Genomic DNA, 15,459 nt, shown 5'->3' with positions numbered 1-15,459 from the left:
TTTGGTCATGTAGCGAATGTCAATTAGATATTTCTGTATTTAATATTCAATAAATGTGCAACATTCCATAATAACTTTGTGGTTATGGGGTTTTGTGTTCCACAACAAAATGTGGAATAAGTCAAGGGGTATGAATACTTTCTGACGTATGTCAGGACACCCTGTGACACCATGTACTGAATGTTCAAGGATGATGCTTTTTCTTTCCATGACACACAGTTATGTTTACTGTTGTTCAGCCCAATTGGGTATGTGTGTACTGTACGTGTGTGTGTTCACTCTCTCTTTCCCTTTGCTGCTCTTATTTTTGTCCCCAGGGGTCACAACAGTTCTGACCATGACAACCCTGAGTATCAGTGCCAGGAACTCCCTGCCCAAGGTGGCCTATGCCACAGCTATGGACTGGTTCATGGCAGTATGCTATGCCTTTGTCTTCTCCGCCCTGATAGAGTTTGCCACAGTAAACTACTTCACCAAGCGCAGCTGGGCATGGGACGGCAAGAAGGAGGCCCAGGAGATGAGGGTGAGTTCTGTAGCTATGGTATACCTACAGTACATGGAGGTAGTTTCAGTACTTCAAAGGTTAAAACAGGATAATGTAACTGCTCACACATCCCGTAAAAGCCCTGCTCCCTCTTTGTGTGCTTTGCTGTTGTTGTGGAGAAGTAGCTAATCACAACTGTCTCCATCCTCATTAATCTGCTAGATAGTGTATTTGTCTCCTCCTTGGCTCACTCCTCGGGTTGCTCTCTCTCTCACTCTCTCCCTCTCTAGAGTGGAGTGGCGTTTTGCTCATTCTAGATTATATGCTCTCTATCTATCCTCTACTGATAACCTCCTGAAAAATGAGCGTATTCAGAGCTAATTGCTCAGAGATGCGGCGAGGGAAGCTGGTCAGAGCTCTCATATTGTATTGTAGTGGGAATGAGGAGAAACACTGACAGAAGATCCTATCCCAGCCTCCTGGCGAAGGCAGCCCTGGGTAATCTGTAAAGAGACACTTTATTTATTCATTAACAACCCCACAGAGGAGGATCTCTGTTCCTGGACACGACAGAGTGTGCAGTAGGGGTGGGGGTGGACAACTCCCAGAGCAGGTATCCTGAGCACAGAAAAAACATTGTATATCACACACATACAGTGCATTCGGAAAGTATTCAGACCCCTTCACTTTTTCAACATTTTGTTACGTTACAGCCTTATTGTAAAATGGACAATACCCCATATTGACACAGTGAAAACAAGTTTTTAGAAATGTTTGCACAGAAAAACTATTTACTTAAGTATTCAGACCTTTTGCTATGAAACGCAAAATGTTGCTCAGGTGCATCCTGTTTCCATTGATCATGCTTGAGATGTTTCTACAACTCGATTGGAGTCCACCTGTGGTAAATTCAATTGATTGGACATGATTTGTAAAGGCACACACATGTCTATATAAGGTCCCACAGTTGACAGTGCATGTTAGAGCAAAAACCAATCCATGAGGTGGAAGGAATTGTTCGTAGAGCTCAGAATCAGGATTGTGTCGATGCACAGATCTAGGGAATGGTCCCAAAAAATGTCTGCAGCATTGAAGGTCCCTAAGAACACAGTGGCCTCCATCATTCTTAAAAGGAAGAAGTTTGGAACCACCAAGACTCTGAGCAATCGGGGGAGAAGGGCCTTGGTCAGGGAGGTGAACCCATTGGTCACTTTGACAGAGGTCCTCTGTGGAGATGGGAGAACCTTCCAGAAGGAAAACCATCCTTGCAGCACTCCACTAATCAGGCCTTTATGGTAGAGTGGCCAGAAGGAAGCCACTCCTCAGTAAAAGGCACACGACAGCCTGCTTGGAGTTTGCCAAAAGGCAAAGGACTCTCAGACCTAAAGGACTCTCAGACCATGAGAAACAAGATTCTCTGGTCTGATGAAACCAAGATTGAACTCTTTGGCCTGAATGCCAAGCATCACGTCTGGAGGAAACCTTACACCATCACTACAGTGAAGCATGGTGGTGGCAGCATCATGCTGTGGGGATGTTTTTCAGCAACATGGACTGGGAGACTAGTCAGGATCGAGGAAAATATGAACGGAGCAAAGTACAGAGAGATCCTTGATGAAAACCTGCTCCAGAGCACACAGTACCTCAGACTGGGGCGAAGGTTCACCTTCCAACAGGACAACAACCCTAAGCACACAGCCAAGACAATGCAGGAGGGGCTTTGGGACAAGTCTCTGAAATTCCTTGAGTGGCCCAGCCAGAGCCCGGACTTGAACCCGATCGAACATCTCTGGAGAGACCTGAAAATAGCTGTGCAGCGACGCTCCCCATCCCACCTGACATGAGAGAAACTCCCCAAATGCAAGTAGCGTCATACCCAAGAAGACTCGAGGCTGTAATCACTGCCAAAGGTGCTTCAACAAAGTACTGAGTAAAGGGTCTGAATACTTAGAATTTTTTTTATATATTTGCAAACAAAAACTGTTTTTGCTTTGTCATTATGGGGTATTGTGTGTGGATTGATGAGAAGAAGAAAAAACAATTTAATCCATTTTAGAATAAGGCTGTAAGGTAACAAAATGTTGAAAAAGTCAAGGGGTCTGAATTCTTTCTGAATGCACTGTACAAATTAAAACAGTGTGTATTATACATAGACACACTGTATCTCATACACAGAGACACGTACAGCACATAAACCCCAGTGTACCTCACACACAGACACACTGAGAGAGACAGTGCGAGACAGTGCAAGATAGTGATAATTAAGGCATGGGGTTATATGAGGATCTCATTAAACATTGTGATTTTGACACTCAGGGTGCGCAAAAATGCTAGTAGGCATTTTGATGCTAGAAAAGTTAGGAAAGTTTGGGTGCAATCAGGGGATGTGTTTCATGTGAACAGCTGTGAGGATATTAAAGGGATATTTCAGGATTTTGGCAATAAAGCCCTTTATCTACTTCCCGATTTTTTTGTCTCTGTGCGCAGTTTCAAGGAAGTTGAGAACTAGCGTAGCCCAATTGCTAACTGGCGTTAGTGCAATGACTGGAACTCTGGTAACTGCTAGCATGCTAGTAGATACCATAGACTTCCTGTCATTGCGCTAATTCTAGATAGTATTGGCTCCTGAAACTACCTCTAACTTCGTTCATACTGGATGCAGAAACATGAAAATGGTATCCATTTGTTCATCTGACTCTTGCCAAAATCCCGAAATATCCCTTTAAAAGTAAGTGGTGAACTCCTGGGAAGTTTTAAAGTGGAATATCTGAGACTCGATTTACAAGTCTAAAGTCTACTATTTAATGTGCTTCTGTCAACCCAAGTCAATATTTGTAGAAATATCTCAGGCTTTCAGTCACTGCAACAGATGTTTACAGTGTCACAAATCCATTTTAGAATATGCTGAGTATGAAGGACTCACAACCATCAGTTAAACACTCTTAAGTTCTTTGTAAGTTGACTGGATGATTGACACCATGGCGTATTGCTGACATGAAACCTTTCTGTAGTCACTGAGGGACAGATGGTTATGTGAATTACAATGCAGTAAGTGGAGGAAGATTTGTCTTTGTTGCTTTGTCTTAAAGGCAGCAGCAGCTGGATCCCTGTCCTGTGTTCTCTGGGCTGTGCTGAGCAGGCAGTTTGTGGTGATGGATACGTGAGGGTAGGGGTCACTCGGGGAGCGATAGCACACCCATCACAGTCCCTCACTGATAAAAGCTTCAGGAGAGCTGCTGGATGAAACTCTGTATTCTTTATCCTCGTTTAAGAGCTTCACAGGGGAAGATGTGTGTATGAAGTGAGTGTAATCAAAAGGCTGTTCCTCGGAGAGAGGGGAAGGACTCTTAGCTGAGTGTCCTGTTGGGAGTAGCACTCTTGTTCATCAGAGGCTGTGGCTGCAGCCTTCTCCTGATGGGGCCAGATGGTGACCCTATTGGCATGGGGCCCTGAGGAGAGCCTCTGAGAGGCTGTGAGAGGCTGTGTCTCAGTTGATGCTGGGAGTGAGGAGCCAGAGGAGGGTCGATGTTAGGTAATTTACCTCAGTGGCTGTGGAGCTCCTCTGACTCTCAATGTTGCCCTTTTTAGTCCGATGTGTCCTGTTAGACATGCCAGCCATGTGGGCCTGGTCGACAGTAGCAGCAGCACCATTCATGCAAACTAATGAGGTTTCTCTCTCCTCTCTTCTCGCCACTGGAGACCCAGGGCGTGATAGTCAGGGGTACAGGCACAGACAAGTTAGTCAGCTTTCTGTGATTATTGACTGATAAGAACTGATTGAATTACAAAACATATATTGGGTTGGATTTCCATAACATGATAACATTTTAGGGCATTAGTGCAGGGAAGAAGCAAAGCTGACCTTGATTAGGGATTTGAAGGCATGTTTAATTCATGCTGGCTGACAGACAGTCTGTAACACACACTGCAGTAATGAGGCTGTGCTGCAGTCAGGTCTATGTGGGGACCAGCCACCTCTACAGCTGTCATCGTTCCCAGCAAGCCAGGCCACCTGCACAGACACACACAAATACACACACATATACATACACCTACGGTATACTGTACTCTCAAACACACACATGCAAACACGGACACACACAGATAGACACTTTTTCCCCAAGCCATGTCCGTGCACACACGTCTACTCTAACTCTAACACTTATAGCCCCAAGATGTGCTGTCACATCCAAGCACAAAGGCTGCACGTACAGACACGTACAGTACACACACAGAGCACAGAGACATGTATTGGTACTCTTAGCCATAACCCATAAGGCACCTACCCTCCGAACACAGACCCAGAGAGACACTGTAAGACCCAACCGACTCTGCAGAGGCCCTCACATCAAGACACGTTCAGCCTTATACACAAACACCCTCACATACTCATACAAATGCACAGGCAATGTCTCCCAACACTCCCCATTCAGGGCCAAGGGGCACTCATATACACACACACACAAACACACTGAGGAGTCTTCACGCCCCAAGCTAGCCGAAAGCATTAATATAATCACACAAAGTTTGTCTGCCCTCAAGCTATTTTGGTGTACTCTTGTGTATAGTGGCACACAATGTTTTGAAGAACATTACTTTCTAAACAAAGCCCCATACTATGGTTGCCTCTGCCTGTATCTCAGACTACGTAACTCAAAATGATATTATGGAGTCCCTCGCCACTAAGCTGATTGGCGGGTGTGTACTAGCAGGGCCTTGTATGTCAGCGTGGTAGGCTGAGAGCAGACCTGATGCCGGGGATAAATAAGCTCAGGTAGCTGTGGTAAAGGTCATGAGACGCTTGTTAATAGTTATCCCTTACTCATGCTGATCTAAGCTGTGATATAAGGGGCCCGGGGTGTTGTTGGATCAGGAGGAATCAATACCCTGTGAAAGCCTCAGGGCGTCCAGGGGGCAGCAGTCGTCACCACTAAAAGACTCCCTCTCCACTGATATTGGCATGAGATAGAGCCAGAGTGCATGCCCAGCCCTGGCAAACAGAGCCCTGGCCCAGCCCGGGAAAACAGAGCCCTGGCCCAGCCCGGGCAAACAGAGCCCTGGCCCAGCCCGGGGAAACAGAGCCCTGGCCCAGCCCGGGCAAACAGAGCCCTGGCCCAGCACTGGCAAACAGAGCCCTGGCCCAGCTTTGGAAAACAGAGCCCTGGCCCAGCACCGGCAAACAGAGCCCTGGCCCAGCCCGGCAAACAGAGTCCTGGCCCAGCCCGGCAAATAAAGCCCTGGCCCAGCCCAGGCAGGATCACAGACAGTCAGACAGACAACATACTATTTTTTTCTCTGTTGAACATCATCACTGCTACTTTATTCTGGTTTGAAGCCCCTCTGGTAGTTTGTTGCTGTTTTGGAACGGATGGAGCGCTATTGTTCATGTCCTCTGTGCATTCTGTAGCCTCCATTCACCTTGTACATCTGAGGTGAAATGCAAACCATTAACCCATGTGTTAGCCCCCCTGACTGGCCTGCTTATCCAATTGGATTGGCCAGTTCTCCTTGATGTTGTGGTTTAAGACAAAAATACATCATAGAACCCTGGTTGTTATATCCCATTTGCCCTATTAATACATGAATCAACACCTTGTTGATGCAAGCCTGGCCATACTAATGTAATACAGCATATGAATGTCTCAGCTGTAGGTGTATTTCTGACATAGGTGTATTTCCCAGCCCATCTGTTTTATATCCCCTTGGCTTCATTCCTAATCTATGGCCTATATACAGTACAGCCCCAGTCCTCGGAGGGTAGTTTGTCAGGTCTGTTTACAGGTGCATTGATTCATCCTGCTCTGCTCTTACCCTACCACTAATTCTCCAGTGCCATCAGCCTAGACAAACCCTGCCCACTACTCTGCTCTGCCCCATTTCTTTCAATGGTTCAGAAAATAACAAGCCTCTCTGAAATTAAACCATAATATTGCCCATAAACCTCTGACCTGTGTATGCCATGCCCTGGGGCGTTCCTATTCTCACTGTGATGTATGCATATTTTGTCTGGGAGGCTCATGTGATTTGCCACTTATTGGAGCGTAGATGTGTAATGTTCTATGACCCTGGCCTTTTGTCTCGGCTGGTAGGGCTACAGCCCCGATCCCTACACTAGGGCCTTGAGTTCTTTCAGCTTAGCTCCCAATGGTGCAAAATATGGATGTTATTATGTTCCCATCATGCATCTTGAGCATCATTGCACCCCCAGTCAAAACAGTCCCAGGTAATGTTGTCATTTTGAAAACAAGGCCTTTGTTAGGTTTGATGATCCAGCCCTGATTCTCTCAGTTTCTCTTCTCTTTACAGAGAAGAGAATCTGCCTCCCTTTCCAAAAAGGCCAATAACACATTCAACATTGTCGGAACTACCTACACCATCAACGTGGTAAAGGACCCAGGTTTAACCACCGTCTCAAGGAGTGCCACCAGAGCTACACACCACCACCACCACCACAGCCACAAGGTCCCTAAAATGGACGACTCATACGTGGAAGCCATAAAGTCCTACAACCGCGTCAGCAGAGTGGACAAGGTCTCACGCATCATCTTCCCTGTACTGTTCTTCATCTTCAACCTGGTCTATTGGGCCACATACATCAACAGCAAGCCGCGCGCCATCCCCTCCCCCAGGTCCACCACCCACAATTAGAGTCACCCCGACAAACTATTAGGCTGAGGTGGCAGGAGGCCAAGAGATCCACGACATGTTATTGTATCATTGTTTTGGACTTCATTTTGATATTTGCAAGTCTCAATAGGTCGAAGACAAACATTCTCTTAGATTTGTATGTACATAGTCAAACTATAAATGCTCATTTGTTGTTTCCTGATGATATGTTTCTTTGATAGAATAGCCGGATGGTGTTTTGGACATGCTTTCTTTTCACTCTGACATGATAAGGGGGAGCATGTGTTTGAATCCTTCATGTTAGCTCATTACAGAGGATCAGGTCCTGGTGCATCACACACACACACACACGCACACGCACACACACACACGCACACGCACACACACACACACACACACACACACACACACACACACACACACACACACACACACACACACACACACACACACACACACACACACACACTCACACCATTCACTCTGAATTGCGTCAGAATGCAGCAAAGAGAGCCATTGGCTTATTGTCGCTATGGTGGGCTCTTATAGCCAGGGGCAGCCTGTAGAGTTCCATAGGAACATCATTAATAATCCTCAGTGTCTGCCCTTCTGCTAGCGCTGAATCTCAACAGACCCAACCCAATATCATCTGGAATTGCTTTTGTGTCCTATGGGCCTGCCTGTGCATTTTCCAGTCCAGTGACGTTTATTGTTTTAACAGGCTGAGTATGCTCAAAGAGAAAGAAGCAGTGTGCCTTTTTGAATACCCACATCTTTAAGATAAAGCTTTTGGCACATGCAAACACACACACACACACACACACACACACACACACACACACACACACACACACACACACACACACACACACACACACACACACACACACACACACACACACACACACACACACACACACACACACACACACACACACACACACACACACACATATATACACAAGCACACTGGTGTCCATATGGTTTGGGCCTGTGTGCGGAAGCTCCCCCTTCTCTCCCTCCACGTACAGCCCATGGTCACCGGTGGACATGGTCAGCGAGGGTAAAATCTCTAAAGCATGGATGAAACGTAATCATAATGTGACTGATGCAGCATTATAAAATATTCTCGATGTACATTCTCATGTATTGGCTTACAGTGGTCAGCCTCTGTCATAGTATTCGGACATCATTACCTCAGACTGAAGTCTAGTATAGATAACAGTTCATTTGTATAGTAAGGCATTCATCGGTTAATTTATTCAACCATGTTCAATCTACAGTAAATATTCTTGACTTTTCAGTTAATGGATGTTTTCTGATGAAAGCTTTGACCCTTGTGCCTGTCCGTGTTGTTTCTTTTCTCCATGGGATTATCATACAAGTTTGAGGCCCCATTTAGAAAAAGACAACTTATTTTTTAAGATGCTCGTTTCCATGTTGTCATTCCCATTCTATATATTTGGTTTTATTTGTGTGTACAGGGATGGGCAAAAATACAATTAAAATACAATTGCATAATACATTTTCAAAATACCATAAAGATCAATGTATCAAAATAAACTACAAAATACTTCGATTTTTTTATGTATTTAATTAAAATACATGTATTTTGTATTTTAAAATACAGAAATATATCTGCAAGTAGCTGGCCCGAAGAGCAATAACATTCTCAGCAACGGTTACAGAAACATTTTACTTGCTATGACTGTAATATGTTGTTGTTTGTCTACCTTGAATGCACTGACTGTAAGTCACTCTGGATAAGAGCGTCTGCTAAATGACCAAAATGTAGATGTATTTATGAAAATGAACATGCCAAACAGAACTGCAAAGCACACTGGGTATTATTATTATCCTTGTGTCGGGCGGAGCTCATTATAGTAATACTCAGCATGCTTTGCAATTGTCCATTTTTACATTTACAATTATATTTAGTTCATTTAGCAGATGCACTTATCACACCATAGTGCCATCAGACTTCTGATACCAATTCAGGGGGAGAGGGGGCTACAACATTGTGAACCGCTATAAAAAATAGTATAGAAAATTATTTTGTATTTAGAAAATACATATTACAGCTCTCAAAAGTAGCTTGTTACAAAATACATTGGAGTGTAGTTCAGCCCAGTGTAAAACAAATGACAAAATACTCAGAAGTAAAGTGTTAAGGTAAAATATGTTGTGCTCAAACCATACAGCCTGTACATGGCGATAATAATAGCTGCTGTGAAAGTAATGGCATTGGGTTTCCAGGGACTTCTGTGATTGTTAAGCAGATGACTTTTCCAGAACCCAAAATATGTTCTCAACCATCTCTCAAACCAAGACTACGTTCAAAGGAGAAACGCCTTTCAAATGGATAGAATGGGAACTATTTTATTGTGACTTCTCTGAAGGTGTTAAAAACACAAACCATGTACAATGTATCAAACATATGCATGACAATCTGTACATGTGGAAGTCTGCAACCTCCAGTAATGCTGTTTGTCATATTGAACTGTAAGGCTTTAGTATCAGTGTTTCAGTTGCTAACTAAGATACTGTGTAGTATTCCATCTCTGTTGGAGCTGGGGGTTGTCCTTCTAGCAGGGCCAGGGGTTGATAGCTACAGGAAAGACTCTTATCATCATAAAATCAGATATGGAATATATTTATATATGAATACATACATAGTAAATATATTTATGCTAATTAACACATGCAATATAAGACATTATATACATGTTATATATGATATAGCCTGTACAGTATCCTGGGTAGAAAGCAGTAGAGAAACAAATAGACACATGAATACAATATTTAAACTAAGGGCAAATACTTTAATTATAACACAAAATAGTAATTTGTGAATTTTGTAGATATTGTGAATCCAACTGTAATAGAGCGTTTGTGAAATATAATTAAGTCAGGTTTCATATTGATCAGTATTGCAGTCTCAGCTCTAAAACAGCATCAATGCTATGGGAGTTGGTGTAGCCAAAAGTCCGGCAGATGGCAATATTGAGTCGTTTTATCTTAACGTCCAAAGGGAATGTATGCAGCCGGCTATACACTCGTATCCCTCGTGGACCGGTTCGTACATAAAACATTCTCCATTCAGGCTGCAAACTTGATTTAATGACAAGAAGGCGGAAAAAAACATGGAGAAATGTGCATACTTTATGAAACCCCATTTTCCAACACCATGTTACTTCCTGCGATCAGACCAAGGGTAAACAACAGATTGCTGCAACTTGATTGGCTGAGCGCTTTGGGCTAACATTGGTGGTGCTTGGCGTCTGACATCGTGGCTTCTTAGCAAGATGAATACCTTGCATGCCCTTTTCATACCTAACTGAATGAGCAAATGCCTTGTCTACAAGTGATGCTGCTCTACACACTGTACTCTGTTCTCCGTTCTAACTGCCCTGAGGGAGTGGAGACCTCCACAAAGAGAGCTCCCAGATTACTATGGACACTGGAAGTAGCTCTCTTTACTGGCCATGCTAGTCGTTGCAATCCCATGTTGAAGTGTCTCTCCCCTGGCTCTCAATGACAGGACCCTGGGTGTTGGAGAGACATTTCTGTATATTGTCTACTCGCCGCTTGTCAAATAACAAATAACAGTTGGGATTTCAAGGACATTGTATGTGGACAAAAAAAAGTTTAGGGAAAAAATCTGCCCAAGAAAAATCCACCCAAGTCATTTGGTTTGTTTTGACATGTGGATCATTGAAACATCAATCTTGTGCCTCTTGGTAGTTACCTCTGTCACGTGGGCTGTGCTCTAGCGCATGCTAGTAATTTTGTTTGTGGTGTTGACACTGCGATTCAATGCAAAAAGGTAGCACGACGGAACGAGGAAATCCTATAGGGGACAGGGCACGGCCTGCACAATCTGTGTTGCAATGCTTGATAGCACCAAGGAACAGTCACCTGAAACTTGGAGTGTCATTTCTGTGAGGTACTGCATACAAATGCAAGGACAGCAGATGCAGCTTATAGACATGATTCAGTAGTGTCCACACTTTTTATTTAGTGGAGAACGTAGGGGGTCATTGTGAATCACCTCACAGATGAAATATAGTCATGATCCACTGGGCACAAACTTGGTGAATCAACGTTGTTTCAACGTAATTTGTCAACGTAATTTGCCAACGTATTGTGACATGGAAAATACATTGGGTTTGAAAAAATTACTGTTTTCATCTCATTTCAACCATTTAAACATTGAAATTAGGGTAAAACTTCAACTTAAATACTTTGACTTGTCTGACTAGCAGGTTGTTACATCAATGTAATTTCAACATAATCATCAGAACTATGTATAGATTGAAATTGCATTGAAAATATTTTTCATCCTATATTAAATATATTGAGTGGTTGAAATGATGTTGAATTACATATTTGATCAGACATATTTTATTTGACCTTGTTTCAATAGTAAAATGGTATGTTTGAATAAACATAATTAACCAAAATTTAGAACTACCTTTATATTGAAATAAAAGGTGAAGCCACGGTCTGTTTGAACAGTGCCTCCTAGTGGTGAATGAGAGGTAATACAGTTCAGTGGGAACAAGTCTACCATCCAGATGCCCATCTCTGTGTACGCTACTTAGCTTTGGAAACTAGCTGTGCTCTGTTCAGCTGAGCTATCATGTCAACACATTCAGACCTTGATCAACTTCTATACTCATTTGTGTAGACTACCTAAATGACATTGACTAGTTGAAAGTTAGTCCTTTAACTTTTTTTTACACTAGCTGTATGTGAAAGTAAATTCGGAGTGAGGTGCCCAAAGGACATTTAAAGATGTATTTAAAGGACATTTAAAGATTGATTTCATTCCAGTGCTAATCTTTAACTTAGATTGTATGGTTGAGATGGAGAAGTGAATCCAACATATCAGTCATTAATTTGAAGACAAACTGGATGATGAATTGTCCACGCAACCAAATATCAACATTTGAAGGAGATATACAGTATCTTCTACTTGGATAGTATATATTATGAAAAACACAAATACAAGACCATATCCAAAGGTAAAAGTTTATTATTAATGTCATGAATTTAGCATCCTATTTAAAGGGCTAATGGTAACTACTTCTAAACTTCCAAAGATCCAATCAACCATGGACGAATAATGGTATACTTAGCTTCACGTTGACAACTAGGTAGCTAGCTACACACACTCAACCGGTGACCACATCTCTCAAGCCATGTATGTTTGGATACCAAGTGCACAATCTCTGTGCAGGGCAGACTAGGAAAAAGGCTCTTCCGGACGCGTGCAAGCTCCGTACAGGGCAGATCAACAGGTGCAACCAACAGACGGGGTGGAAGGTGGCGAACTTGACTATGACTTGCGGGTACAACAAACAACAATACATTGAAATTGCATTGAAAATTTCACATAGAAATGTAAAAAATATTTTTTATACTATATATTGGGTGGTTAAAATTCATACCACCACCTAAAAGGGCACTTTGGAGACTGGAAGGGAAAAGGGGCATGTGCTTTGCACAGGTAGAGCCCTATCTGTACACGTGCCTGTGTACCAGTAGGAGTCACTGTTCAGGCAGGAATTGTTAGGCTGTGGCTTCACATTTTATTTCAATATACCTCATTATTTAGGTTGATGGCATGACGTTGAAACAATGACGTTGATTCAAGAATACTATTTTGCTATCAACACTGATACAAGGTCAAATAAAATCTGGCTAATCAAATATGAAACTCAACATCATTTTAACCACCCAATATATAGTATGAAAAATATTTTTTACATTTCTATGTGAAATTTTCAATGCAATTTCAATTTATATGCTACATAGTTCTGATGATTATGTTGAAATTAGATTGATGTAACAACCAGTTAGTCAGGTTAAGTCAATGTATTTAAGTTGAAGTTTGGCCCTAATTTCAATGTTTACTATGCTGGTTGAAATTAGATGAAAACAGTACTGGTTGATTACTTTTTTCAAAACCAATGTATTTTTCACGTTGATCACACATCACAATACGTTGACAAATGACATTGAAACAACGTTGATTCAACCAGTGTTTGACCAGTTGGTGGGCTATAGAACCAGAATGTAGATGTCTGCCTAAATATGTACCGTTTAACAATTTTTTGTCTCTGCCATACAGTATGTCTCCATTATTTTCCGATTATTTGCTGTGCCAAATGACCTTTTTTGAAAAAAGAGTAAAAAAATCATGTGCCCAAGGATATTGCATGGTTTCATGTTTTGCTCTCAGAGAGATTGAGTTTGGCATTGAAAATGTCTGAAGGGCGTTGATTAAGAAACAATTTGATGAAGCAGGCGTGTTGTGTGGGAGATTACATTTTGTATAGACAGACCCTGACCCGTTTAACATGCATCGAGGCGGTGATGATGGACATTTTCCATATGATGCTGCAACAGCTGACCCATTCGCCTCAGTAAATGATTTAATGTCAGGACCAAAACACTATTCAATATTGCATCACTTGAGATGCTCAGCTAGACCACTTGCTGTATCAGAAAATTGCTTAGGATATTCAAGTGACTCTACCATGCATCCTGCAGTAGGAGCCGTATACCACAGTTTGGAACTGTGCACAAACAGTAGTTTGTCAGACAAGACAAACAGAACATCAATGTCATTCTATGGTGGTTCACTTCCTGTTTAGTATTGAATGGTATAAAGAGGTGGACTGTGTAGTCCATTATATTTAGAGCCAAATAACCTCTCTTTTTTTCTCTCTGCCCGCATTAGAGAATATTAGAATGTGTGAAAAATGGTCCCATGAATATTTGAGGTTATAGCCTAGAATAGTTTTGACTTTAAATTGGTTAGGTTGCTTGTGCCTGCTACGTTAAAATATTTATAATATTTATACATTTAGTATACGAGTTTTATTCATAACCACTGTTCTCTGAGTGTACTAAGTTTCAATTGGTGTGCTGCACTGTGGATGCTGCACTGTGGATGCTGCACTGTGGATGCTGCACTGTAGATGCTGCACTGTGGATGCTGCACTGTGGATGCTGCACTGTGGATGCTGCACGAGCTCTGTGAATCCAAAGTTAATAAAGCCAAACACATTTGACAACTTTCATCACAGTAGCCTAGTTTCAGGAATCAGTGCGCTTTGCATATTTAACCTGTGTGGAAACCTGCGGCTTCTGTGGAAGCTTCTGTTGCACTGTGCTCTGTCCTGCGGTATTAAAGGATACACTTATCAAATATAGAATTATAAAAATGATCAGCACCCAGCATATCTGATGTGATATGATCATATTGTTCATTTTGAAGGCAGAGTGTCCGCGAGGTGGTTTATTTCACCTCTCGCTGTTTTAAAGACTATGGTGTAATGATGACGTCAGTCCGTCAGAGATGTTTTTGTTTGTAGAAACCTGACTTTGAAAGTGTTCATTTTTCTCTCTGTTGTGAAAGTTTGTTTGTGGGGCTGATGACAATACAGAAATGTTGTTTTAAACCTCCCTTTGTCTAGGTTTTGCTATTCTTTACGTTAAATAAAGACACAGTACTTTCATTTGCTGCTTGCTTTTCAGTTGTCTTTGTGAAAGTGATTGAATAAACGATTGAATGCTGTAACCCCATTCTCCTTTTCAGCTGTTGACATTAGTGTTAATTGGTGACTATGTACTTCATATAGGCATAATGCATTGGTTATGAAGTGTCTATGCAATCCTCACAATGGGCCCTTAACTGAGGGATTCTCCATGTTTTCTGTTGGGAAGAAGTGTTTGAGTGTCTAGACTGATGAAATATGTATTATTGCGATGTCCTATTCTTTTTGAGGCCAGTGTGTGCACTGCCTTCACAATGAGCAGCATTGAGGATCTGTGTGCTTGGGTGTATGGACCGCATCCATCTTTAAAAAGGTGTGGACCTTCTGAAGCCTCTCTGCCCATCACTCACCTCAAATAAATCCTACTAAACATAAAAGCAGTAGCAATGTCTGACTGTTTTTGTAAGGCACGTTCAATACCAATTTAAATATTAACTTTGTGCTTCCTTCTCAACCAGATGATGCCCAGTCTGAATTTTCATAATTAAAAGAGAAACACACTGCTCATACATGAGTTTTAGTTGGGAAAAAACATATACCTGTACAGTATTTATATTTCCTAACATAGACTGTGTGATGTACAGAATTATTGTGACATACTATATTTAAGCAATAAGCACGAGGGGGTGTGGTATATGGCCAATATACCACGGCTAAGGGCTGTTCTTAGGCACGACTCAAACCCCCGAGGCGCCTTATTGCTATTATAAACTGGTTACCAACGTAATTAGAGCAGTAAAAATAAAAGTTTTGTCATACCCATGTTATACTTTCAGGGTT

The 15,459-nt window shown here is 42.2% G+C and overlaps 1 protein-coding gene across 2 annotated transcripts in view; it reads left to right on the top strand.

Moving 5' to 3' along the window:
- The window catches only part of LOC139537134 (gamma-aminobutyric acid receptor subunit alpha-3-like), a 160,878-nt gene extending 145,822 nt beyond the window's left edge, over window positions 1-15,056 (top strand). The window contains exons 9-10 of one of the 2 annotated variants that reach the window (XM_071338083.1): window positions 318-523; window positions 6,821-15,056. In XM_071338083.1, the coding sequence (XP_071194184.1) occupies window positions 318-523; window positions 6,821-7,132 (518 nt within the window). In that variant the 3' untranslated portion in view covers window positions 7,133-15,056. Of the gene's footprint in view, window positions 1-317; window positions 524-6,790 lie in introns of both variants that reach the window. The other variant, XM_071338082.1, reaches the window with a different exon arrangement.
- Window positions 15,057-15,459: the final 403 nt, after the last annotated feature.

The sequence above is a fragment of the Salvelinus alpinus genome, chromosome 13, assembly GCF_045679555.1.
Source record: "Salvelinus alpinus chromosome 13, SLU_Salpinus.1, whole genome shotgun sequence".
Classification (NCBI taxonomy): Eukaryota; Metazoa; Chordata; class Actinopteri; order Salmoniformes; family Salmonidae; genus Salvelinus; species Salvelinus alpinus.
Note: the sequence above shows the minus strand (reverse complement) of the source record. Positions and strands in the feature narration are given on the sequence as shown.